General features: G+C 42.5%; 1 protein-coding gene across 1 annotated transcript; it reads left to right on the top strand.

The window, feature by feature from the left end:
* Nucleotides 1-784: 784 nt before the first annotated feature.
* Nucleotides 785-27,858, top strand: LOC139372538 (ribosome biogenesis protein SLX9 homolog). Its single transcript, XM_071112274.1, has 6 exons — nucleotides 785-1,087; nucleotides 1,354-1,474; nucleotides 13,306-13,374; nucleotides 19,903-20,071; nucleotides 25,397-25,465; nucleotides 25,705-27,858. The coding sequence occupies exons 1-6, from the start codon at nucleotides 890-892 to the stop codon at nucleotides 25,832-25,834; spliced, it is 756 nt and encodes a 251-aa protein (XP_070968375.1). The 5' UTR covers nucleotides 785-889; the 3' UTR covers nucleotides 25,835-27,858.

Raw genomic sequence — 27,858 nt, 5'->3', positions numbered from 1 at the left:
TCTCTAATGCATATTATCATTTCCATGAACATTATTTGGAACAACCCGTTTAGTATAAATAGCAATTATAGCGAAACTCAAAAATGCCTCAACTCGTATCATCTGTTTTGGATAATTTTATAGATTTAAATATTTGCTGCTGGGTTAACAGTTGTATATTTTTGTACACACACTGTGTGTGTTTGTGATTTATAGCAGGGGTCTCCAACCCTGCTACCATACTGTAGATTTTCTCTCCATTCCCAGTTGTAACTAACAACCAGCTTTATCAATCAGCTAATTATTAGAATCGGGTGTGCTAGATTAGGGTTGGAGTGAAAACCTACAGGACGGTAGCTCTCCAGGAAAAGGGTTGGAGAGCCTTGATATATAGCCAATTGTATTGTGTTATAGCATATCTATTAAATCTTTTTTTGTACTATTGTCCAGTTCAGACTTCATAGACCTGTATTATGTGTATATGTATTTAGCTATGTATGCATGTTAGTTATTTGCCATGTTATTTGCCATATCCATTTGCAAATAAAGATGATTTTCATTTATCTAAGGAGTTCAGAGGCTGGTGAGATTAGATCATGGATCTATATACAAAGATAAAGTACATATGACATTTTATCTTAATAATTTAGATATACGGTCTTGATTTACTTCACCCATTTTGTTTTCTTGTAGGCCTATTTTTGGGGGGTCACTCCATCAGTCACTGCGGGACTTTGTGAGGATAAGGCGGAACTATAGTTTGCACAAAATTGTTTCCCCCGGTCACATATCAGAGGGACGCACATTTTGTTGTTGTCAAAAGATTTTCCACGTTGTTAGCTAGCTCGAGCATGAGTGTGGTTTCGGAGACAGATTGTATCATTATTTAACTCAGTAACTAAAAGGCAGTATGGTTGGAAAGATAAAGCGGGTCCGTGAAAAGCTTCATCAGGCTGCGGTTAAACTTGACAGTCCCCCGTCCGGTGGCGCAAGATCCACAGATTTAGAAAAGGCACCTATTCCTGTGATCACAAGTGGTTCATTCATCTTCGATGTAAACAAGACAAACAATGCACAGCTGCACATAAAGAAGGATGAAAACGCGAAGGTATTTTATCAACACATAATTTAACGTTCCCTTGCCAACTCCCGTCTCTTTTAGATGGTTTAGCTAACGTTATAGCTAAAGCTGTTAGAACAGTTAACGTTAGCTAGCTAACAGTCAGCTATTTCACTTGCTAGCTAACGTTAGTTGTCAGCTAGTTAGGATCACAATGTATACATCTAGCTGGCTATAGAGAAATTAGTATGAAGCGTGTATTTTTTTGCATTATATTTATGTTGGGTGTCAATGTGGATGTTCTCTTCGAACAGAAACCACTGAGTTCCTTTCCAAGTGGAATCTTTGCTGGCACACAAATCAGCCCTGAAGCCCTCGTGCAAACTCTGAAGTGTGAAGAACCATCCAATGACACTGGTACACCTGCACAGAAAGGTAAATACACTTTTATTGTCAACCAAATATTTAGCTCGTTAATCCGTGGAAATCTGCACGAGAGTACTTGTCTGTGTGTCTCAATAACGAATCATATTCTACCTTCAAGTACATGCATTTCATTTTCGTGACGTTTTAGCTCCCCAAAACGCCCCGGAGACATTGTTTATTTCCAGCAAAATCAACCAGGCACATAGTATTTTTCTGTACACATTATGTAATTCTCTCCTACCACAAGAGGGCAGAAAATACAAAGGGATCACTCGACAGAAAGTGACTTGTGATGTGAGGATGGCAACAGCTCAAGTCTATGCAGTATATTGCTTACCATTGGTATAAAAGGTGTAATGAAGAAAAGTAAGTATGATGGTAACCTATAGATAAGAAACTAACCATCCAAATGATTGCTTATATGGAGGCTTATTAGAACCCTATTTCGTTTATTCAATCTTATTCAATCTGGCATGTTTTTAACAGTGTATATTTTTCCGTTGATGTTTCCATGCTACATGCACCTGCCAACCTCTCCCCTCTTGAATCCTAGGCTCTTTCGAGTAAGTTTAAGCCCAATGTTAGTCAGTCAGAGTGGCTACTCCAGCTGCAGTGGCAGAGCTGCAGCAAGAAGCCCATCTTCCTTATTCGACAACAGAGAACCGGTTCTATTTATAGCCTCTCTGCAGCATAAATAGTTCATGCATGAAATCAAGGTTCAGTTCAGCCGCCAAGCTCCCCTGAATCAGTGTTTCTCCCTGACTAGATGAGTCGTGGCACCGCTGACGCACAGAGGAGGCTGATGCTGCAGGGTGTAGTTCTCTTGGTAGGGTACCTCGCTGCGGCCCCATGGGAAAGCATCAGGTGGTCCTGTCCCTTGTGAATTACAGTGTAACAGTGATGATGTCGATACACGGTGTGTAGTAGTCTGTCCTGACTCTTTGTCAGAAAGACTGTTGGAGAGATGTATTGAGTGTCACTTTTACGGTTTGGATTTCTCATCAAGGTTGTTCCAATGTCTTGTTGTCTCTTGCTTGTTTAGGCTTTTGTCTGTAGTGCATGGTGGGAGAGGTGTTCAGGGGTGCCCGGTCCCTGGCTCGCTCACTCAACCTCTGCAGATGGTGCCTGGCTGTTCCCTGTAGCTAGTGAGCAAGTATTTAAATAGCTTCAGTTTCTGCATCCTGCTGTTTCTTTCCTCTTCTTTCTCTCGTCCTCGCTTGCAGACGCACACACACTGCTAATGAGTACTCACTCTTCAGCCTTTTCTTGCATTGAAGCTAAAAGCGTGTTTAATACGTTGGATGTGTGTGATCTATTAACGACGGGTATATTTAGCTGTGTCTATTGATTAGGCTAACTAATTAAAGCAAGTGCTTTCCTGGCTGCTGACAAATTTATGAAATAAAAAAAGGACAGGGCAATGAGATGCAGTATTCCATCTGTTGCCATGGTGAAATGCTTGTCAGTGTGCTCTTGTTTTCCCAAAACAGTGTCTGTAGACAATTATATTGACCTCTTTGTGAAATGGTTGGTAGGTTCTGGAGAGCAAAATCTAATTTGACAGTACGTTAGTGGGAAAATAAAATTAAAGCGATATAAGTAAGGGTTTAATAAGAAGGCTGTTTTTAAATCCTGTCCATGGAAATGGTATGAATTGGATTTTTACCATCTCATCTAAGCAGACAGACATTGAGAACTGTAGGCTCTTCTAGCTGTGAAAGCTGCTGTGATTAAAGCACTGCCTCCTTCTACACATTAACAATAGAGAGCAATTATTTTAGCCTACAGCTTATCATTTCAGCTAAATGCTGTCAATTTGTCGTGTTAATTGGGGTATTTCACCTGAATTATCCCAAATTCACTTTCACTGATTCTACTACATTAATATTACATTTTTTTTTGGTTCGTCTTCGCGAGCACCCCGTCCATGGCGCTGTCTTGTCTCTGCCCACAGGGATTAAAGCCCTCTGGTTTCTGTTCAGGCGTCTATACAGCTAGCCACTCTACTATGCTGTTAATTATAAAATACTCTGTTCTCTCAGCCAGAGCAGAAAGAAGCAAGCAAATGCTGTGAGTGTGTCATGTCTTTTCATCCATTGCCTCTTGTAGTATAAGGCCCCCCTGGGGGCTTTTATCCGAGCAGATATAAACTCTTATCTGCCACTTTTAATTCGATTGATTTAATTAGTATTATTATGCACACTTACTGTTGGTGCTTGGTATGTTCATTGGCAGCAAATGCACACTTTGTGTGTGCATGTTTGTGCTTGCCTTTTGCCTAGTTAAATAAAAATAAAGAATTCCCCATCCCGCTGACTGAATATCAGTCTCTGCAGTTGATTTTTTTATTAGGCCTATTCAATTGCCTTAGTTCATAGTCTTCACCAGGGCTCTACACTGACTTTTTTTTAAATGTATTTTTTTTACAAGGAGCCCGTGTGCACCTAAGTTAAACAATTTAGGAGCTCAATTAAAAATATTTAAAGCAACAAGCTCTTTTCTTTGTAGTAGTGGTGCAAGCACTCAGTGTATCCTCCAAAGCTGCGGTACAGTGAAGTAATCATTGCAACAATTGTCTGGGATATTTTTATTTTCTAGTCACACTGGTGCGCCTAAATTAAAATTCCAGGTCGCACAGCAAAATATTTAAGCTCATTATGCGAGAAAAACGGTCACGCTGCAGAGCCCTGTTCACTTCCACATGTTCTGTGCTACATTAGTCTTGACCAGAAAACTCTGTTTCAAAGAGCAGAACTCCTTGCTGCCATTCCACTGCGTGATGTTCAAAGTGATGTCTAAGGCAATCGATCATTCAGTGACCACCTCTGTTTTGACAAAGAGCCCTCTCTGCATTTTTTTAATAGGGGATATCCGTATCTGAGCTGGGACCCTGTGAAACCACCTCTTCATCTTTTTGTCAGCTCCCGAAAGGCACTACACCTCCTCTCCTCCGCCTACCAGAGAGCTGCCTGTCAATTATCCCGGAGAAAAGGGGAAAGCGGAGAGGCTAAGCGGGGGCAAACCCAAGCAGGAAAGGAAATATGGAACTTTCCCAACCACTCATAATAAAGCCTAATCAAGTTTCACGTTTTTGTCACGTGCACTAGTACAGTGAAATGCCTTTCTTGCGATCTAATCGGTGCTATCTATTTCACTGTGTGCGGAGAACCCGATCCTCTCTGGGGGTACAGGGAAGACCAGGGAGGTGGTAAGTAAGGCTCTCTCCCCACCACAAACAGCCCCAGGTCGGGTTGGGTTTCACCCATCAGCAGTCCAGGGCCAGGGCTGTCAGGGACGGGGATGCAGCAGGAGTAGAGATGCCTATCTGGCCCCTGTACCTCTGCTGCTACAGCAGGACAACCCATGTTGTTGACACCGCGGTGGCAGATTAAAGATTGGACCTGGCAGGAAGGAACTAACTGCCCTGTGATGAAAGGTGGTGTGTGTGTTGCTGCTGGAAGAGCTGTATCTGAGCCTGGGCTGAAGATGCACGTAAAAATGAAAAGAGAGCGATGAAAATACTTTCGCTTGGTTTGATAGTTAATTTTATGCCACCATGTTTTGGCTTGAGATAAACACTGTGATATTGAAGCCGTTTCCGATATAGGGTTAGAGATGACACATTTTCTGCAAGGATTTATTATTTGCCGTGATACACCCCAGGGGTTAAGAATGACCCTGATTTGTGATGTGGTGGCGGGGTCTTGTCCTGGCCCGTCTATCGCCATGGCAGCAGCAACAGCAGTGTGGGTGGCTGGGAATTGGTGAGGTCATCCTGTCAGTGAGAAGCGAGTCAGTAACATCAGTAGATGTTCGGTGTGGCTCAGTTGGTAGAGCGTGGTGCTTGGACCGCCAATTATCGTTGGTTCCATTCCCGCTGGGGGCCGCCCATATGGAAAATATATGCAAACATGACTGTAAGTCATGGGATAAAAGCATCTGCTAAATGGCATATATACAATATATGAGGTTAGTTGGAATCAGTGTCACACTTTGTCTTCCAAAGTAGTAGTGATGGGGGGAAAAAATCTATACAGTTACATGTCGCATGTGTATATTATTTTGGATGATAATTGTATCGATACTTTGACTCGCAAGTATCGATTTATGAAAACAGCTATTTTGCTACGTAGAGTTACCCACATGAAAAAATACTATAGTATAAATACTGTAGTGTTACTACATTTATATATTATAGTATTCGCTGTAGTGTTTTTTTGTTGTTTTGTTTTTGTCTTCGGTCCCCTAAACACTACAGTGAATACTGTATTATTTACTATTGTGTTTTTGTTTTATCTTTGAAAGAGCCACCACTTCTTTCTCACTGACGAAACCTACGAGACAAATACTAAACAAGCACATTTTTCAGAACCTATAAGTAGGTAGGACTGGAGTCTGAATGGATAGTTCAGAGCTTCTGCTCTTCTATAACCTGTAGGGAACACAACATACTTGGCATGTAGGTTTCTCAATCATGGGTGCCACAAATTGGGGGAGGGGAATAGGTGGGGTATATGCAAATTAAATCCTGTTTTAGTATTACTGTAGTTAGTGTAGTGTTTTACTGTCGTATTTACTAGTGTTTTTTTGTGTGGATAATACTGTAATAGTTACTATAGTATTCTATAGTGTACTACACAATTCTATAGTAAGCATTACAGATTTGACGGATACTACAGTGTATAGTATACTACAAAATTATATAGTAAGTACTACATATGATCAAGGTGTGGAATATAGGGCGGCAGGTAGCCTAGCGGTTAAGAGCGTTGGCACAGTAACCAAAATGTTGCTGGTTCGGATTCCCGAGCCGACTAGGTGAAAAATATGCCGGTGTGCCCTTGAGCAAGGCACTTAACCCTAATCCAGAGCGATTTACAGGAGCAATAAGAGCTTTTGTGTGAAATGGCCTTTTAGAAGTGCTTTGGTGTACTTATGAATGCACGAGTCCCCTTTCCCCCCACTCGTATCGATTTTTAACCTCACAATTTTTATAAAGTCATACGAAGGTTTTACTATGCGTGAAGTTTCTAATTCATCCTGAATGTGTCATGTATTTGAAAATAAAATGTAAAAAATGAACACACATTAGATTAATAAAATATTTAATCAGTATTTTATTATTTTTTATTTTATTTAACTAGGCAAGTCAGTTAAGAACAAATTCTTATTTTCAATGACTGAATTGTTCAGGGGCAGAACAACAGATTTTTACCTTGTCAGCTCAGGGATTCGATCTTGCAACCTTTCGGTTACTAGTCCATCGCTCTAACCTCTAGCCTACCTACCGCCCCAGTCTTACAACTGAAGTGTGTCTTCCGTATTTAACCCACCCCTTTGAATCAGAGAGGTGCGGGGGGCTGCCTTAATCGACATCCACGGATTGAAGGGATGATGATGATGATGCATTCTTTGCAAGAGGGAATCTAATTTCATTGGTCCTCAACTCACAGCTCAAACACTTAATTCAGGGTAAGTGGAGTTAGCCTGCCCCACAGCAGGTTAGTTCTGAAGGAGGCTGAAGAAATACGGCTTGTCACCAAAAAGACTCATACACTTTTACAGATGCACAATCGAGAGCATTCTGTCAGGCTGCATCACCGCCTGGTACGGCAACTGCTCCGCCCACAACCATAAGGCTCTCGAGAGGGTAATGAGGTCTGCACAACGCATCACCGGGGGCAAACTACCTGCCCTCTAGGACACCTACATCACCCGACGTCACAGGAAGGCCATAAAGATCATCAAGACAACAACCACCTGAGCCACTGCCTGTTCACCCCGCTATCATCCAGAAGGCTAGGTTAGAACAGGTGCATCAAAGCAGGGACCGAGAGACTGAAAAACAGCTTCTATCTCAAGGCCATCACTGTTAAACAGCCACCACGAACATTGAGTGGCTGCTGCCAACATACTGACTCAACTCCGGCCACTTTAATAATGAAAGAATGACTCATCTCATATGTATATACTGTACTCGATACCATCAACTGCATCTTGCCTATGCCGTTCTGTACCATCACTCATTCATGTATTTTTATGTACATATTCTTCATCCCTTTACACTTGTGTGTATAAGGTACAGTGGGGCAAAAAAGTATTTAGTCAGCCACCAATTGTGCAAGTTCTCCCACTTAAAAAGACGAGAGAGGCCTGTCATTTTCATCATAGGTACACTTGTGGAGAAATTGTTAGGTTAGATTACTCGTTGGTTATTACTGCATTGTCGGAACTAGAAGCACAAGCATTTCGCTACACTCGCATTAACATCTGCTAACCATGTGTATGTGACAACTAAAATTGGATTTGGATTCGCTGCCATAGACATTTACCTGGCTAAAAGGTGACCCACTTTCATGTCTCCAGCTAGGCTATCACGAGTTGAACTCATAAGTGGTCCAAAGTTAGTTCACTATCTAGATTTGTAGTACACAACTCTTGTCTCTTTGTGAACCAGTTGCTGCTGTTATCCTAAGGATGAGCTTTGGTCGGGATCCGTCAAGTATTTACTTCCCGGGTAAAGAAGCAATGAGAGCAGAGTACAATTGTCACTCTACCGATCAATACCTTACATAACTGCTGCTTGCCAGGCCCAATGGTTTTATCCACATTGCTCATCAACCGCGGTCATTGAAATGGCTGTAATTCTATTTGTTGGCAGACTGTTGTTTAACCTTTTAACCTTGTGGCTGGGACAGCAGGAGATCAATAAGGGACAAAGTAGAGCGCAGGCCTATGCAGCAACGCACTCACCCACCATGAGCACTTTTAACCATGTTAGCTAAAGCATGACTCGGATATGGAGGACATTACCTCGATGTAGATTATTCGTCAAAGTGAATCATTCCCCTGGGCATAATTTACATTTTTAAATACTATTGTGAAAGGTATTATTGGACAGTCTATACCAGTGTTGGGGTCCATTTCAATTCAGGAAGTACTCTGACACCTTCCAAAAACATTCCAGTGCGTTTCAATGAAAAAAATGTGTAATCTGATTTTGCTTTACCTTCTAAATTGATTGGAATTGAAATGAAATTGACCCCAACCCTAGTCCATACCATAATGTTTGTTTGCATAAAGAGAGAAGCTGTAGGATGTTTGTAATAGCAGTGGATAGGCGAGGAGGTGGCAGGGGAAAGATACACTATGAATTCCCTCACGTGTGACTGACTCCCGCTGTCCCACACTGACAGTTTCATTGCCGCAGAATGATATTAGCTACCACCACACAACCCGGACATCCCTGCCAGCTCTCCCTGCCAACCACGCTGCCCACTCCTCTCCTTTTAGTTTTTTCCTTCTTGCTATTATTAGAGGAGAGTCATTCCCCCCCAAAAAAATCCTTTACAGTGTGGACACTGTATTGTATTATAACTACTTCTTTCCTCCTTCACTTTTCTTGATAAGCCATATCCGTTTTTAACACGTTACGGTACCTAGTCAAATACATTCTACAAGGCAGCTAGATTCAGAGATGGACAGGAACAGTACAGATGATTAGTAATAACTAGGTGGGATCAACTCACGCTGAGACACTCTCTGAGAGTGGGGTCATGGCCAGTAACGTAGTAGCTACACTCAACCCAGTACAGTGATTAGGACCCCAAGGCCAATTCCAGCACACACGCACATTCCCGTGTGTTTCTAATGTCTGTCTGTTGTACCAAATGTCTGTTTTCAGAAATGCAACGCGAGGACTGTGTTTTCAAAGCTTACATTTCAACTGGAAGTACCTTTTTAAAGCCAGAATCCTCAGTTGCTACATCCATTTTTGGACTTAATATAATGAATGCTGTACCCATTGAAGAATATAACTTATGAGCTTAGTTCAACTATCGTACCCCATCAGAACCCAAAATATAAGCTTGTTTACTCCAATGTTTGTAAAGAATGTAAACATGAACAAACACTGGATTGCCTCAAAACATGGTTAAAACAAACTAAGAAAAATGATAGTGAATGGTCAGCCCTTGCATCCCTAGCTCTGTCTATGCGTTTGAGAGTGGTTACATTTCTCCAGGCCCATCCCTCAGTGTTTTACCAAAACAGAGGCGGGTGCAGCTTTGTTATTTTTTGATTGAACGATTCTAGCTTTAACAGAATACTTTGCTGATGCACCCCATTTTCAATGCCTCGTACCACCTGTCTGTCGGCCTCCATATAGGCTTTATCCAACATCCTTGTTCTATCCTGCTGCCTGCTCATCTAACCCAAGCTCATCTGGGTCTTTAAATGAGATGCTATTGATCGGGGAGGTGAAGGGAGTGGTGCCCCATTAAACAACATCTCTAGGCTCTCTGTCTCTGCACTGCACAATGCTGTAATCTCAAGTTGCCATTCAATGATTGGAAGTTTCTAATTGAACACTAATGATACAGTTGAAGTCGGAAGTTTACATACACTAAGGGTGGAGTCATTAAAACTAATTTTTCAACCACTCCACAAATTTCTTGTTAACATAGTATAGTTTTGGCAAGTTGGTTAGGACATCTACTTTGTGCATGACAAGTAATTTTTCCAACAATTGTTTTCAGACAGATTATTTCACTTATAATTCACTGTATCACAATTCCAGTGGGCCAGAAGTTTACATACACTAAGTTGACTGTGCCTTTAAACAGCTTGGAAAATTCCAGAAAATTATGTCATGGCTTTAGAAGCTTCTGATAGTCTAATTGACATCATTTGAGTCAATTGGAAGTGTACCTGTGGATGTATTTCAAGGCCTACTTTCAAACGCAGTGCCTCTTTGCTTGACATCATGGGAAAATCAAAATAAATCAGTCAAGACCTCAGGAAAAAAATTGTAGACCTCCAAGTTTGGTTCATCCTTGGGAGCAATTTCCAAACGGCTGAAGGTACCACGTTAATTTGTACAAACAATAGTACGCAAGTATAAACACCATGAGACCACGCAGCCGTCATTCAGTCTCTCAATGTGCAAAACTGATAGAGACATACCCCAAGCGACTTACAGCTGTAATCGCAGCAAAAGGTGGCGCTACAAAGTATTAACTTAAGGGGGCTGAATAATTTTGCACGCCCAATTTTTCAATTTTTGATTTGTTAAAAAAGTTTGAAATATCCAATAAATGTCGTTCCACTTCATGATTGTGTCCCACTTGTTGTTGATTCTTCACAAAAAAATACAGTTTTATATTTTTATGTTTGAAGCCTGAAATGTGGCAAAAGGTCGCAAAGTTCAAGGGGGCCGAATACTTTCGCAAGGCACTGTATATCTCCAGTAAAACAAGTCCTATATCAACATAACCTGAATGGCCGCTCAGCAAGGAAGAAGCCACTGCTCCAAAACCGCCGTAAAAAAGCCAGACTACAGTTTGCAACTGCACATGGGGACAAAGATCATACTTTTTGGATAAATGTCCTCTGGCCTGATGAAACAAATATAGAACTGTTTGGCCATAATGACCATCGTTATGTTTGGAGGAAAAAGGGGGAAGTTTACACGACGAAGAACACCATCCCAACCGTGAAGCACAGGGGTGGCAGCATCATGTTGTGGGGGTGCTATGCTGCAGGAGCGACTGGTGCATGTCACAAAATAGATGGCATCATGAGGAGAAAAATGATGTGGATATATCGAAGCAACATCTCAAGACATCAGTCAGGAAGTTCAAGCTTGGTCGCAAATGGGACAATGACCCCAAGCATTCTTGACCCCAAGCATTCTTCCACAGTTGTGGCAAATTGGCTTAAGGACAACAACGTCAAGGTATTGGAGTGGCCATCACAAAGCCCTGACCTCAATCCTGTAGAAAGTGTGTGGGCCGAACTCAGTTACACCAGCTCTGTCAGGAGGAATGGGCCAAAACTCACCCAACTTATTGTGGGAAGCTTGTAGAAGGCAACCCGAAACATTTGACCCAAGTTAAACAATTTACAGGAAATGCTACCAAATACTAATTGAGTGTATGTAAACTTCTGACTCACTGGGAATGTGATGAAATAAATACATTCTGAAATAAATCATTCTCTCTACTATTATTCTGACATGACGCATTCTTAAAATAAGGTGGTGATCCTAACTGACCTAAGACAGGGAATCTTTACTAGGAATTGCGAAACTGAGTTTAAATGTATTTGGCTAAGGTGTATGTAAACTTCCGACTTCAACTGTAGATACTACATCTAATGATGATGTAATGTGTTTTATCTTAAAGAGCCTGGATGAATTGGCCTAGTTATTGATCCATCATCATGGTTATTGTCATTTACAGAGTAAAACAACATCTATCAAACTAAACACATCCCCTTGTTTAGTTTGACAGGAATAATATATTATCACTGAATAGGCAACCACAAAGTGCTGTAGGATCCTCAGAAAATGTTGTCCCAGTTTACAATGTAGCCTATTCAGAGAAAATCCGTTGTGGCACTGTGTGTTGACATAAGGAACATGAGAGTAAGAAAAGTCCCTACTAGAGATGCTGTAGCGTTTGGGTCCCATTCAGTTCGACTTTATCCTCCTCTCAGACATGCCAGTCAAGGACTGCTGCATTGCTAATTACAAAGCCAATTCCGTCAGTAGGCTCTGCTCGCTATATATAGGGCCAGGCTGCAACACTGACACTTAATTTTCCCAAAGTCATGGAGCAGCGCATCGATCCTGTTTCTCTCTCTTTCGTCAACAGAGAGTAAAATCACAGTGGGGGATTAAAAAAATAATTTACATTTAAAAAACGCAACGCAAAATACTGTCACCTGCCCTTTCAGATATCAAGGTAGTGTTTTGTGTTCAAAGCAATTCAACCGTTGTACTGTAGATTTAAATGAGTGATTTGCTTTTCATTACCAACTCCATCTTATTTTCTCTCTCTAAAATGTATACATTTTCCACTAGACACTCCAGTGATATGGTAGAGTGTGATAATACGCATACTGTCCAGCATCTGTTATTGTCATTGTCCTACAGGAAGCAACTGTCTGTGTGATAACCTCTGCTCTTATCGCCCATTGTCAGTGACAACTCTTTCTTTGTCAGGAAGGGCAGAGATGGGAACAAATGCTCACACACACACACACATCACAAACACACACACACACACACACACACCACTGGGGCTACCCTATGCACAGGGGGCCTCAACGTGGTTGTCCCAATCGCTGAAAACATTCCATCCCAGGACAGGATGTTTTTCTAAAGAGGGAGAACTAGATATAGTGGGTAGTGTTTTCTGTTCTCAACCCCCTCCCTCTGTGTCTCTCCCCTTTCTCCATGCCTTTGAACCAGGAAAGACAAGCCACGTGTCCTGATCTTAGCCATATCTTCTTCTGAGGCGCTCACAACACTACTGTGATTACTTTCTCCCTTTTGAGCGTAATGTTTTTATCCATGGTTTGTTTTCAAGATAACATGTTACAGGCTTTTATTTTTCCTGTCAAGTCAAGCTCTCGCTGGGAAATTTCCATATGTTTTTTTTTACACCCCAAACTCAAATCTATTATTATAATTCTATTCAACTGTGAATTATTTATTTGGCAATCGGAAACATTTGACTGGTTCCAATTATCTTGTGGATAAAGATCTGGCACATTTCAATTTCCAAAGCATTATAAAAAGTCGTCACTCTTCCTTTATCGTTAATGAATTGAATTGCTTTGAATGTCGATGAATTGAATTGCTTTGAATGTCGATGAATTGCTTTGAACGTCGATGAATTGAATTGCTTTGAATGTTATTTTCTATTGTTGATGATGACCTCTTCACATACCCACGAGGAGAAGCCGCAATGCATGTTTTCTCTACTGAATGTGTGAAGTACCAGTGCAACATTGTGGATGCACATCCACTCACTCTCTTGTCTGTCTGTTCCCAGTCCCGGAGGAGAAGAAGCAGCAGACGAAGAAAGAGAAGATGAAGGAGAGGCGAGACAGGTGGCTAAACAGTGAGTATTACCACAACTTAACATAGATCTGACTCGTACTGTTTCTATGAGGGAGACCCTCCTAATTGTCAGCAGGAATAAGGCACCCTCGCAGAGAGTTACACATAATCGGGAACTTTATTTGCAGGAACACGTGTCTAATTTGGTTCTGTACAAAGAGAGATGATGAATGAATTTACTGTACATAATAAACATATGATAATGAATGAATATACTGTACATAATAAACATATGATAATGAATGAATATACTGTACATAATAAACATATGATAATGAATGAATATACTGTACATAATAAACATGATAATGAATGAATATACTGTACATAATAAACATATGATAATGAATGAATATACTGTACATAATAAACATATGATAATGAATGAATATACTGTACATAATAAACATATGATAATGAATGGCTAAGCAGATACACCATCACACATGTCCACTTGGAGAGTGACTGAGGAGGCTCTGAGCAGGCCAGGGGACTGAGTCCGGTTCCATAGCAACCACCAGACCCTAGCAACCGATCAGTGGCCTAGTCACAGAGGTCAATAGGAGAGATTGGGGAGCCAGTACATGACCCCCTGATCTCTGGAACTGTTTGGGGACTGGTGGAGTGAGCTTCATTAAGTGATAGGACTCGCAGGCGGGGGAAATCTATTTTTATTTGTCACGTGCTTCGTAAACACCCGGTGTAGACGAACAGTGAAATGCCTACTTAGAAAGAGCGTAAGAAATTGAAATAAAAATAATAACTCAAGTAATAAATACACAATGAGTAACAATAACTTGGCTATATACACAGGGTAACAGTACAGAGTCAATGTGCAAGGGTACAAGGTTGATATGTACAAATAGGTAGGGATAAAGTGACGAGGTAACAGGATAGATAATAAACAGTAACAGCAGCGCATGTGATGAGTCAGAAGAGTTTGTGCAAAAAGGGTCAATGCAGATATTCAGGGTAGCTATTGGTTAATTATTTAACTAACTATTTAGCAGTCTTATAGCTTGGGGGGTAGAAGCTGTTCAGGGTCCTGTTGCTTCCAGACTTGGTGCATCGGTTCCGCTTGCCATGCGCTAGCAGAGAGAACAGTCTATAAATTGGGTAGCTGAAGTCTTTTAACAATTTCAACCTTCATGTTTTTACCTTTCGACACTCCCTAATCCCGACATTGGTGCTCTCTCCCAAAAGCGTTTGAATTGATCAAATGTAGGATTATGCCTTTTGTGTTCAAAAATGTTTGAAAGGCAAGACATAGATGCCTTCGGGACATAACAGCATTAGGTTGGTGCAATGAGGAGCCCCATCCCCACTGATCTCTACTGAGAAGCTGAGGTTTCTGCGCTGTGCCAGTCCAGCCCGGGACAGAGCTAGCTGTGTCTATGTAATTACAACCCCTTTTAAAGCTACAGTCTGGCATTTGTTATCCAGCAAAACCAGCAGCCCTCTGAAATGACCATTGAACAGATTCCCAGATCCCAGATTGGGCTTTTAACACCACCACCTACTCTTCTAGAATTGTGATCACTTAGTAACCCAATCTGCTGATCCAATCAATTCTCTGTGTAACACAAGATGTCTCCTCTGTGCATATCATTAGGCTCTAATGGTCCTTTTGACTCCGTCTGAAATTAGAGACAGGCTGTGAGCCTCAGACCTCTGCAGTTTTCGGAAATTAACAAGGAGGAAGAAAGAAAAAAAATCGGATAATTGCTTTTCTGTCGTAGACCAACTGTATTCCAGGAAGAGGCAGGGCTGTCTGTATCTGCAGCATGGCGTCCTCTGGAACTCTACTGATGAAGATGTGCAAAATATGTGTTGACGGATAAGGGTTATTATTCAGACTGTATATTCCAGAGGTGATTTAATGCCCAATGTGTTCCTTCCTTTAGCCTAAATAAGAGACAGATGTGGCAATTCAATCAAAGCCACATTGCACGAGTATCTATTCTACAGTTCTGCACAATCTGGAAATAGCCTAAATGACATGAACAGTGAATAATTTTTCAGCAGACATATATTTATTTAAATTTTACCCCCTTTTTTTGCCCCAATTTCGCAGTATCCAATTGTTTTTAGTAGTTACTATCTTGTCTCATCGCTACAACTCCTGTACGGGCTCGGGAGAGACGAAGGTCGAGAGTCCTACGAAACACAACCCAACCCCAACCAAGCCGCACTGCTTCTTAACACAGCGCGCATCCAACCAAGGAAGCCAGCCGCACCAATGTGTCGGAGGAAACACCGTGCCCCTAGCAACCTGGTCAGCGTGCACTGCGCCCGGCCCCCCACAGGCCCGCTAGTGCGCGATGAGACAAGGATATCTCTACCGGCCAAACCCTCCCTAACCCGGACGCTAGGCCAATTGTGCGTCGCCCCGTGGACCTCCCGGTCGCGGCCGGCTGCGACAGAGCCTGGAAGCGAACCCAGAGTCTCTGGTGGCACAGCTAGCACTGCAATGCAGTGCCTTAGACCACTGTGCCACCCGGGAGGACCTTTCAGTAGACATTTTAATACCTTCAACACATCCTGTTTATGATCTGATCGTATCCACTAGAGTCAGAATTTATACTTAAAGCCATAAAGTTTAATGACCCTCAATTTTCAACTGTTCACGAACTGTATGTCTGTACCGATGACATCTGGTTTGAATATTCCTCCCTGGCTCTGATCACAGTATTTATTCAAGTCTGTGGTGATGTAGGGTTTAGTGTTTTGCTGATGATACTCCAGTTGATACTCACAGTCAATTACATGGGCAAGTCTGCACATAAGAAACCATATGGCTCATAGTCATCATAACTCATGGCTGAAATGGGATCAACACCACTCTATGATGAAAGCCAAGAGGCCCAAACCACCATTGCTTTTAACCATATTTTTTAAATCTCAAGTGAGATTCTCCTCATACTTTTGTATATAGTGTATGTGGACACCCCTTCAAATTAGTGGATTCGACTATTTCAGCCACACCTGTTGCTGACAGGTGTATAAAATTGAGCACACCGCCATGCAATCTCCATAGACAAACATTGGCAGTAGAATGGCTTTACTGAAGAGCTCAGTGACTTTCAACGTGGCACCGTCATAGGATGCCACCTTTCCAACAAGTCAGTTCATCAAATTTCTGCCCTGCTAGAACTGCCCCGGTCAACTGTGAATGCTGTTATTGTAAAGTGGCAACGTCTGGGAGCAACAATGGCTCAGCCGTGACATGGTGGGCCACACAAGCTCACAGAACGGGACCGCCGAGTGCTGTTGCACGTTCCAAACTGCCTCTGGATCAACGTCCGCTCAATAACTGTTCGTCAGGACCTTCGTGAAGTGGGTTTCCATCTGAGCAGCCGCACACAAGCCTAAGATCACCATGCGCAATGCCAAGCGTTGGCTGGAGTGGTGTAACGCTCTCCGCCATTGGACTCTGGAGCAGTAGAAAAGCGTTCTCTGTAGTGGACAAATCTAGGTTTGGCAGAGAACGCTACCTCCGACTACGAGCCAGGCCTAATTGTCCAACCTCAGTGCCCGACCTCACTAATGCCCTTGTGATAAATGGAAGCAAGTCCCTGCAGCAATGTTCCAACACCTAGTGGAAAGCCTTCCCAGAAGAGTAGAGGCTGTTTATAGCAGCAAAGGGGGGCCAACTCCATATTAATGCCCAAAGATTTTGGAATGAGATGTTCGTGTTGGTGTCCAAATATTTTGCTCATGTAGTGTATCAATGCCATTCTACAAAGAGTTTTAGGTAATCTTGGTAAGGCTACTTATTGTTGCGGAGGCACATCGTTGACATACATTAAGTCTCTGCTGCTTGTGCCATGATGGAAACATAGTAACCTCCCTGAACCATCAGACAAGCAAAGCGTCAATACAGGATTAAAATGGAATCCTACTACACCTGCTCTGACGCTCGTCAGATGTGGCAGGGCTTGAAAACTATTACGGACTACAAAGGGTAACCATGGCGCGAGCTGCCCAGTGACACGAGCTTACCAGGCGAGCAAAATGCCTTTTATGCTTGCTTCGAGGCAAGCAACGCTGAAGCATGCACTGGAGCACCAGCTGTTCTGGATGACTGTGTGATAACGCTTTCGGTAGCCGATGTGAGCAAAACCTTTAAACAGGTCTGCAATCACAAAGCTGCGGGGCCAGATGGATTACCAGGACTTTTACTCAAAGCATGCGCAGACCAACTAGCAAGTGTCTTCACTGATATTTTCAAACTCTCCCTGACTGAGTTTGTAATACCTACATGTTTCAGCATGTTTCAGAAGACCACCGTAGTCCTTGTCTCCAAGGAAGCGAAGATAACCTGCCTAAATGATTACCGCCCCGTAGCACTCACATCGGTAGCCATGAAGTGCTTTGAAAGGCTCACATCAACAGCATCCTACCGGATACCCTAGACCCACTCCAATTCGCATACCGCCCCAACAGATCCACAGGTGACGCAATCTTAATCACACTCCACACTGCCTTTTCCCACCTGGACAAAAGGAACACCTATGGGAGAATGCTGTTCATTGGCTACAGCTCAGCATTCAACACCATAGTGCCCACTAAGCTAAGAACCCTGGGACTTAACACCTCCCTCTGCAACTGGATCCTGGACTTCTGACAGGCCGCCCCATGGTGGTAAGGGTAGGTAACAACACGTAGGCCACGCTGATCCTCAACATTGGGGCCCCTCAGGGATGTGTACTTACTCCACTCCTGTACTCCCTGTTCACCCACAACTGCGTGGCCAAACACGACTCCAACACCATTATTGAGTTTGCAGACGACACAACAGTGGTAGGCCTGATCACCGACAGCGATAAGACAGCCTATAGGGAGGAGGTTAGAGAACTGGGGTGCCAGGACATCAACCTCTCTGTCAATGTGAGCAAGACAAAGGAGCTGATCGTGGACTTCAGGAAAAGGTGGGCTGAACAGGCCCCCATTAACATCAACGGTGCTGTAGTGGAGCGTGTCGAGAGTTTCAAGTTCCTTGGTGTCAACATCACCAACAAACTATCATGGTCCAAACACACCAAGACAGTCGTGAAGAGGGTACGACAAAACATTTTTCTCCTCAGGAGACTGAAAAGATTTGGCATGTGTCCCCAGTTCCTCAAAAAGTTCTACAGCTGCACCATCGAGAGCATCCTGACCTGTTGCATCACCGCCTGGTATGGCAACTGCTCGGCATCTGACCATAAGGGGCTACAGAGGGTAGTGCGTACGGCCCAGTACATCACTGGGGCCAAGCTTCCTGCCATCCAGGACCTACAGTTGAAGTCGGAAGTTTACATACACTAAGGGTGGAGTCATTAAAACTCATTTTTCAACCACTCCACAAATGTTTTGTTAACTAAGTATAGTTTTGGCAAGTTGATCTGAACATCTACTTTGTGCATGACACAAGTAATTGTTTACAGACAGATTATTTCACTTATAAATCACTGTTTCACAATTCAAATGGGTCAGAAGTTGACTGTGCCTTTAAACCGCTTGGAAAATTCCAGAAAATGATGTCATGTCTTTAGAAGCTTCTGATAGGCTAAATTACATCATTTGAGTCAATTGGAGGTGTACATGTGGATGTATTTCAAGGCCTACTTTTTTTGTATACCTCCACAAGTCTGGTTCATCCTTGGGAGCAATTTCCAACCACCTGAAGGTACCACGTTCATCTGTACAAACAATAGTACTCAAGTATAAACACCATGGGACCACGCAGCCGTCATACCGCTCAGGAAGGAGACGTGTTCTGTCTCCTAGAGATGAATGTACTTTGGTGCGAAAAGTGTTAATATATCCCAGAACAACAGCAAAGGACCATGTGAAGATGCTGGAGGAAACCGGTACAAAAGTTTCTATATCCATGTAAAACGAGTGCTATATCGACATTCTTACCCACTGGGAATGTGATGAAAGAAATAATAGCTGAAACTAATCATTCTCTCTACTATTATTGTGGTGGTGATCCTAACTGACCTAAGACGGTTAATTGGTGGTGTCAGAGGAAAGCCCATAAAATTGTCAGTCTCCAGTCACCCAAGTCATAGACTCTTTTCTCTGCTACTGCACAGCAAGTGGTACCGGAGTGCCAAGTCTAGGACCAAAATGCTTCGTAATAGCTTCTACCCTCAAGCCATAAAACTGCTGAACAATTAATCAAATGGCCACCTGACTATTACATTGACCCCACCCCTCCATTTGTTTTGTACACTGCTGCTACTCGCTGTTTATTATCTATGCATAGTCACCCCTACCGACATGTACAAATGACCTCAACTAACCTGTATCCCCACACACTGAGTTGGTACCCCCTGTTTATAGCCTCGTTATTGTGTAACTTTCTATTATGTTTTTTACTTTTGTTTATTTGGTAAATATTTTGTTAACTCTTCTTGAACTGCACTATTGATTAAGGGCTTGTAAATAAGCATTTCACGGTAAGGTCTACACTTGTTGTATTCCGCACGTGACAATTCGTTTGATTTGATTTATATGCATTTTTTTGTGTGATATTTAGAGATCAGCTCCATCAAGCTGGCCAAGGAGCAGCAAGTGGCCCAGGCTAAGAGGGCGGCCATGCCCGTTGTGGGTGACATGAGGCCGCTGGCAGACGCCCTGCCAGAACTCTGCCAGCTCATCCCCGCCACCACCAGGACCTCCAGAAAGGCCTCCAGAAAGAATAGGGTGTAAGTACACATCCCTGTGGAACACCCCAACAATACTATGATTTCACACCATCCTCTTTCTCCTCACACCCACTGACTCTTCTTACAGCTGTTGGTTTGTCTAGCAGGCCTTGTTTCATCCATGAAATGGGTCATCATTTTCTTTACCGTCATAGTTTACGTTTTTGGCACTCTGTCGTCTCCTCACACTGTCCAACCCTTCCTCTGCCTTTGTCAAGTTGAGTTTATCCAAGTGAATTTCAATCCTCTGTTTTAGGTCTTTCTTAGCATTTTTGTAAGAGGAATACGTGAGCTCATAATGTCCCAGTGGTTGGTCTCAGGCGCTGTCACTGGGGTTAATGAGCCATGATTTTCCACACAGTACATTATGACAGAGTGTCACAGCACACAATACTACCCTACCTCTACAGTATGGCCTTCAGCACAGAGTTATTCAGACGTTAGTAAGTCGTTTTGAGGTGTAGAGGACAGATTTAGCTTCTGTGGCAGGGTTGCACATATTAAGGAAGCAATTGACTTCCATTCAAAACAGGAAGAAGGAAGAGAATTGGGGTGTATTCATTAGTTGGATTCCATTGCAAAACATTTGGTCAAAACATTTTGCAACAGAAACCGTTTACTCGAAACGGAAAACGTTTTGCAACAAAACCTTTCTATTAGACAAATGCAGGTAGGTCCCTCCCTGTTTCATTCCATTTGGTTCCTAGCGTAAACGGTAAACACACCAAGCATTTTGCAATGGAATTCGACTAATGAATACACCAATGGGTTAGATTATGCCGTAAAATGCACTAAATAAGAGGGGAAGAAATCGCCTCCAACGGCAATCCTGCAAGTAAATGAAGTCTGGTATTGTTCTGAGGACATTTCAATTGTGCATTATAACACTCCTCTTTGGTTTCTGGATGCTTCCAGGGTTATTTATTGCAGTCAAATTCAGCTCGGGAAAGCCTCAGTGGAGCTTGTTTATTGTGATGGGCAGTTTTTCACTCACTCATAAATGTCTGTATGACTTAATGCCTTGCTTTTGTTTTTTAATGCGCTACTGAAGCTTTCTCTCTCTCTCTCTCTCTCTCTCTCTCTCTCTCTCTCTCTCTCTCTCTCTCTCTCTCTCTCTCTCTCTCTCTCTCTCTCTCTCTCTCTCTCTCTCTCTCTCTCTCTCTCTCTCTCTATCTCTATCTCTATCTCTATCTCTCTCTCTCTCTCTCTCTCTCTTCAGCTTAAAGATAAAGTAAACCAAGATGGCGAGCTCAGCTGAGCACACATTGTTACAGTTAGGAGGTAGCCCTATCAGACTCAAAAAAGCAATGCACCTTATAGGTCGTATAAAAGGGCCCTTTAGACTGTTCCAATACATGTAATTAACTTTTTGGTTCTTACAAAGCCTTCCGTCAGAGTCCACGGAGACATGGTTGCTAGGCAGTGGCGAGGTTAGCTCACAAGTTCCTTCTTTCAGGAGTCCGAAGTAGCAGGCACTATAGAGAAGGTCAAGAACAAGTCTCGGAGAAAGGTTATTTTTTGATGAAAGGCAGTCTTTTGATGAAGACCAGGAGCTGGATGTAGAGTATTGCTTTTGTACCCGTTTTTGATATGCCTGTTGTATATTCATACAAGGAAATCATGTGAGGCTTAATACTCGTCTCTCACGCTGACATATGGATGTATTTAAAGTGTGAAAACAGGGATCCTAACATAAGCCAAGGCCAGAGATGTCAGCAATGACTATAAGTGTGTGTGAAGTGTGAACAAGACAGACTTATGACCACCGGCTGTGTGACACTGGAAATCCTCCCTGACTGAAGTTAGAATTGTGGAATTCTCCAGAGTGGATAAAAACAGTACCAGGCAGATCATGTTAATGGAATGGAACATTTGTGCTTTTTCCATTCTGATGATTTGTTTGACTTGATGTCAGATTAATATTCCTTCAATTCCACCTTTTTATCAAAATCCTAAAACGTCTTTATGTAAAAAAAAAAAAATGGAATTAAAGGGGACCTGTACCTGAACTTTCACCCCCAGAGGAAGGTTGTTCTTCTTGACACTGACAGACACCTCCTAGAAGAAGATGGGGGTTGTGTGGTTCAGAGTGCAGATGGCGCCGATACATGCTGGCCTACCCATGACAACTTGGACCCTCTTGCCGTGTATGTGGTAGATAGAATGTTTGTTAGGAAAAAGATGTGTATGTACACTGGGGTCTGAAGTTGTTGACACCCTTGATAAAGATGAGCAAAAATGACTGTGTAAAAAAAATAATCAAAGAGATTTTGTTTAACAAGTAAGGTGTGGCGCAGCGGTCTAAGGCACTGCGCCGCATTGCTTGAGGCGTCACTACAGGCCCGGGTTCGATCCCAAGCTGTGTCACAGGGGCGTCCGGCGCACAATTGGCCCAGCGTCGTCCAGGTTGGGGACAGTTTGGCTGGGGGGTTTACTGTACTTGGCTGGGGGGGGCTTTACATTACTTTACTCATCGTGCTCTAGCGAATCTTTTTGGCGGGCCGGGCGCTTGCAGGCTGATCATTGGTCGTCAGTTGAACGGCGTTTCCTCCAACACGTTGGTGCAGCTAGTTTTCCGGGTTAAGAGGGCTTGTGTTAAGAAGTGCGGTTTGGCAAGTAATGTTTCGGAGGACGCATGACTCGACCTTCGCCTCTCCCGAGTCCGTAGGGGAGTTGCAGCGATGAGACAAGATCGTACTTGAAATGAGGAGAAACAGGGGGCAAATAAAAAGAAATGACAAGAAATCATTTTTTTCTCAAGAAGGTAGGGGTCAAAATGATTGACACTCCTTTTTTCAATACCTTTCAATACCCCACATTGCGAGGATAACGGCACTGACCCTTTTTATGAAATGCTTTATGAGTTGGAGAACACATTGGGATGGCTCTTAGACCATTCCTCCACACAGAATCCTTCCAGATCTTTGATATATTTTGTTTGCGCTTATGGACGGCCCTCTTCAATTCAAACCACAAGATTTCAATGGGTGTCAAGTCTGGAGACTGAGATGGCCTTTGCAAAATGTTGATTTTGTGGTCAATTAATAATTTATTTGTGGATTTTGATGTGTGCTTGGTGTTATTGTCTTGCTGGAAGATCTAAGTGTCAGTCTCCTGGCAGAGGCAACCAGGTTTTTGGCTAAAAATGTCCTGGTACTGGGTAAAGGGCATGATGCCTTTGACCTTAACAAAGGCCCCAGGACCAGTGGAACCGAAATAGCCCCATAATATCAAAGATCCACCACCATATTTTACAGTAGGTATGGGGTTCTTTTCTGCACATGCATTCTCATTTCGAAGTCAAACCTACCACAGGTGTGCGTGGCCCAAGATCTATATTTTCATGTCATCCAGAAAATGTAGACGCCCAGAGTTTGCTAAACGGCGGTTAGCCGAGGTTTGAAATGAGACTGTATGAGCAGAAAAGAGCCCCATACCAACCGTATAATATGGAGGTGGATTTTTGATGTCATAGGGATGCTTTCTTCCACTGGTCCTGGGGGTATTACTTGTTAAACTAAATCTATTTCTCTGTGCAATTGTATTAGTATAAAATAATCTAATTTACCAATTTTTTTAAGCATGCAATATAGATCAATATTTTAATTATTTACCTCACACAAGCCTTGTGAGCATAAAAATCGTGTGGCCTCCCTCGTGACGGCGAAGAAAATTTTTCCCGTTTTAAGTTAACTTCCTGCAATTCTACACATTTTGATATGGGGCGGGAGATAAGATTGTCACGCCCTGGCCTTAGTATTCTGTGTTTTCTTTATTATTGTGGTTAGGCCAGGGTGTGACATGGGTGATAATGTGTATGTCTTGTCTAGGGGTTTTTGTAGATTGATGGGGTTGTGTTCAGTATAGTATTCTAGGTCTATGGTTGCCTAGAGTGGTTCTCAATCAGAGGCAGATGTTTATCATTGTCTCTGATTGGGAACCATATTTAGGCAGCCATATTCTTTGGGTATTTTGTGGGTGATTCTTTCCTGTCTCTGTGTTTTGCACCAGTTAGGACTGTTTTGGTTTTTCCACGTTTTCTTGTTTTGTATATGTATATTGTTCACGTTATCATCTTTATTAAAGATGTTCAATCATAACCACGCTGCATTTTGGTCCTCCTCTCCTTCCCAGGAAAAAAAACGTAACAAAGATTATGCAATTTTACAGCGAATTTCCTGCAATTCTACACATTTTGCCATAGGTTGGGTGCAAATGTTTGCCGTTTTTAATATCATAACTGATGATGAATGGGTCCCAACCCGGTCGGTAATTCGACCATGCTTGCTACAAGTTTAGATAGCTGGCTGCTAGACTAATTTACCAATACATTTTTTTTGGGTTGACATGGGCTAATTGAGTGACTGCTGATGCACAACCAAATTTTGAAATTGCACCCTGTGTATTCTATTATTCTAACTCTCAACAATAAGTTGAGACCCCCACTGAGTTGTTTTTGTTTAAATTGGTCCGCAGGCCTACAAAAGTAAAGTGGTACGGCCCATGGGCCGCCAGTTGCTCATCCCCGCTATAAACCAAAGCCTTCAGGCATTATTGACTAACTAGCTATTCAGCCAACACATTCTCTCTTCAGTTGCCAAATATATCAAGTTTTCAGTTGTGTTCCGTCTGTGTTATTATGGGCAGAGTTGATATTTATGATAATATTTGATTCATTCCCTAGTTGAACTCTTGTAGCTGTCCTTGATGGACCTTTTAGACTAGACTGTGTTTACTGTAACTCCACAAGGCTGTTTTCACCTTTGACCTTTGGCTTCCCCACTGCCTCCAAGCTAGCTGCAGTTCCCATGACCCCTCTGGTGAAAAACACATTTCTTGAGATTGAACTAGTTTTAATTCGCAAGCAAATCCGTGTCTACCCATTTCACTCTTGTCTGTCAAACTTGTCACAACTCGCAAGAGCATATGTTTTGTCCAGTCATGCTCTTGTTATGTCTTTGCTGATGTGTTTGGTAAACTCAACATCCATTTTGCCATAGAAAACAAGGTTTTTCTGTACATCACAACTTGGCATGGTTAATTGTTGGACAAGGCCAGAATGGATAATTGGGGGATCAGCTCAGTTGGCTGGCCTCCATCTCTGTCTGTTGTTAATAAATGAAGTACTCGTCTGTCTGGCCCCAATCCTAAATAACTAAACACATACAGGAAAGTCCCAACTATGGCACTGCCTGGAACGATCGCACATGGACAGCACATTGTGCTGCCATTTATTTTTGACCTGTATCTTGTTTTAACCATAATCATTCCATATGAAATCAGTCACCTTTTGACCATCTTTATCATTTTGTCTTTCCCTCTCAGGCCAGTGAAGAAGAAGCCAGAACCAACAGACTTCAGCCTGATGAAGCCAGCACAAAAACGCAAACTCCTGTAAGACCTCACATTGACCTGTACCCGACCATGGCCAAACCACCACTGATGATCACATGTCTAACTTATTATTCTCCATGAGAAAATGACATGAAGCTAAAATGAAAATGTTATCCTGCTGATTATCAGAGCAACCAAGATAATAAACTGCCCATCTGCTATTTACTTTTACCGTTATTATTACTCTTTTTTTTATTTTTTTATTACCTTACAACCTACGTGTTTTGTTTTGATCTCAGGGAGAGTGAGACCAGCCGGTTTAGTGAAGCTGTGAAGAACCTGGCACACAGCAAGACTAACCCTCTGGCAGCTATTGGTGAACATCTGAGGAAGAGACTGAAGCAGGAAGAGGAGCAGGGGCCTAGCTAACCTGTTCGACTGGAGACGCCATTTGGATCTGCAGTTGAGCATCCCCACCCAGAGACAGGGATCGTGTTTGAGATCGACTACGTTGCAGTCTGCAACTGCAGACTAGCTGACTGATCTAGAAATAACCTTGCACCCTAAATAACTACTTATTATAATTGGTAGATCAGTCATAAAATTGATGCTTTCGAACACGGCCATGACACAAGAAAACCCCTGCCTTTTTTATTTAAGGGCAACCCTGATGCCTGCATCCCTGTTCCCTGTGCCCAATCTACCAAACCTGCCAAAATCAATGAGATCTTTTGATTGAAGTGGTTTTGGTCATTGTGCACTATACCAGTAAAACATCAGAGGACTTACAGGTTGTCTGAGTAACGGCGATGTTTACGACACCTAATTAGATCATGCCCCCAGTTCTGGAGAAGTTGAAAATGAATAGTTACTTTTGTGAATGAGGAAAAATAAACTGATGTTGTAAATGTTGAGATTAGATCTGTCATCAAAATGACTCCTTTCAATTTTTGTACAGTATCTCTTCCACATTTCTTTTAGGCGATATTAAAAATTCAGTACGGTACATTAAAACTTGCCTTTCATTTTGTATAACACTATGTATGTGTCACGTCGTTGTGATATTGATGAATATGAATTTAGATCAGATTGGAAGTCATGTTCTGAATTCATTATATTCAAACTGCGATCTGTAATCCCAAGGCCTGAGGCTCAGAACAGCAGCATATCCATGGAAACCAACCCGTCATAAGTAGCAACGGCGGTATGCTACGCAGGTCCAGAAATAGAAAGGAAACATCTTCAGCCTAGAACTGATGATAAACATGGACGTAGATGGACACTTCAGACTGTTAGAGCCACAGAGGTTACATCCCAAATGGCCCTCTATTCACCATTGCGCTACTTTGGGCCCAGGTCAAGAAGAATAGTGCATTATAGTGAATGGGATGCCATTTGGGATACAGCCAGAGGCTACGGAGAAGATTAAGAGGGAACGAAGAAAGAGATCAGAGATGGGGGGGGGGGGGGGGTGGGCCTAGAGGTTCATTGCCCATTCAGGCACCAATCTGATTACGTTTGAGAGAAGAAGAAATAGCCAATTAATAGAAGGTATGTTTATTGCTGGCACAGGCCATTAGCATCCATTAGTAATGCATGATATGATTGGATGAATATCTATAGACAATAGTGCTGGGTGAGTCCTAATCAGAGTTGTGTAGCCGATACATCCTTAGTACTCTGCATGTAACAGGGACATTCTGTCCTTCATATCAACACAGGTTGAAGACTGATAGCCAGTGGACCTACAGTAGATTGATCCTGTGGTCCTCTGGAGCTCAGTTGGTAGAGCATGGCACTTGCAATGCCAGGAAAGTGGGTTTGGTTCCCGAGACCCACCCGTATGTAAAATGTATGCACGCATGACTCTGTCTCTGGATAAAAGCGTCTGATAAATAGCCTCTATCATTATGATCTGTTGATGGAGGGAGTAGGTCTAGGTTACTCCATTATGAATCATGTCAGCCTCTATGGCGTTCAAGGAAGCATTAATGCAGTTTATAGTGCAAATATCAGTCCGCTATTACCCCCCGGTTACAGGCTAATGTTTTAATCATTACAGTGCAGGCAATTGCACTACCATTCAGCACCACCTATCCATCCTGTTTTAATTTCAAATACTGGGCATGACCTTGTAACAAGAAGCAAAGCTGTTCAGTTCCCCACTGCCTATTTCAAAACGATACATGGAATTTTTGCTCTGTACATGTCAGTAGGGTTACACTAGTCTCTTGTAACAGAGGTTCTCGGTGTGAGGTTAGGGTTACTCTGACAGCCTTGTGAGTGATTGCTCTAGTCTTCCGTCCAGTATAGGGGCTTTAAATGAGCAGTGCTTCCACTGGTACTCTGGGTAGCAGGCTGTTGTTACTGTGATGGCCAATGTCAGTGGGAGAGCATAGTGTGTGATATGTTTTTCAACTAAACTGCAAATAATGATCTGTTGCTCTCCACTC

The sequence above is a fragment of the Oncorhynchus clarkii genome, chromosome 18 (genome assembly GCF_045791955.1).
Source record: "Oncorhynchus clarkii lewisi isolate Uvic-CL-2024 chromosome 18, UVic_Ocla_1.0, whole genome shotgun sequence".
NCBI lineage: Eukaryota > Metazoa > Chordata > Actinopteri > Salmoniformes > Salmonidae > Oncorhynchus > Oncorhynchus clarkii.
This window is presented reverse-complemented; position numbering and strand designations above follow the sequence as displayed.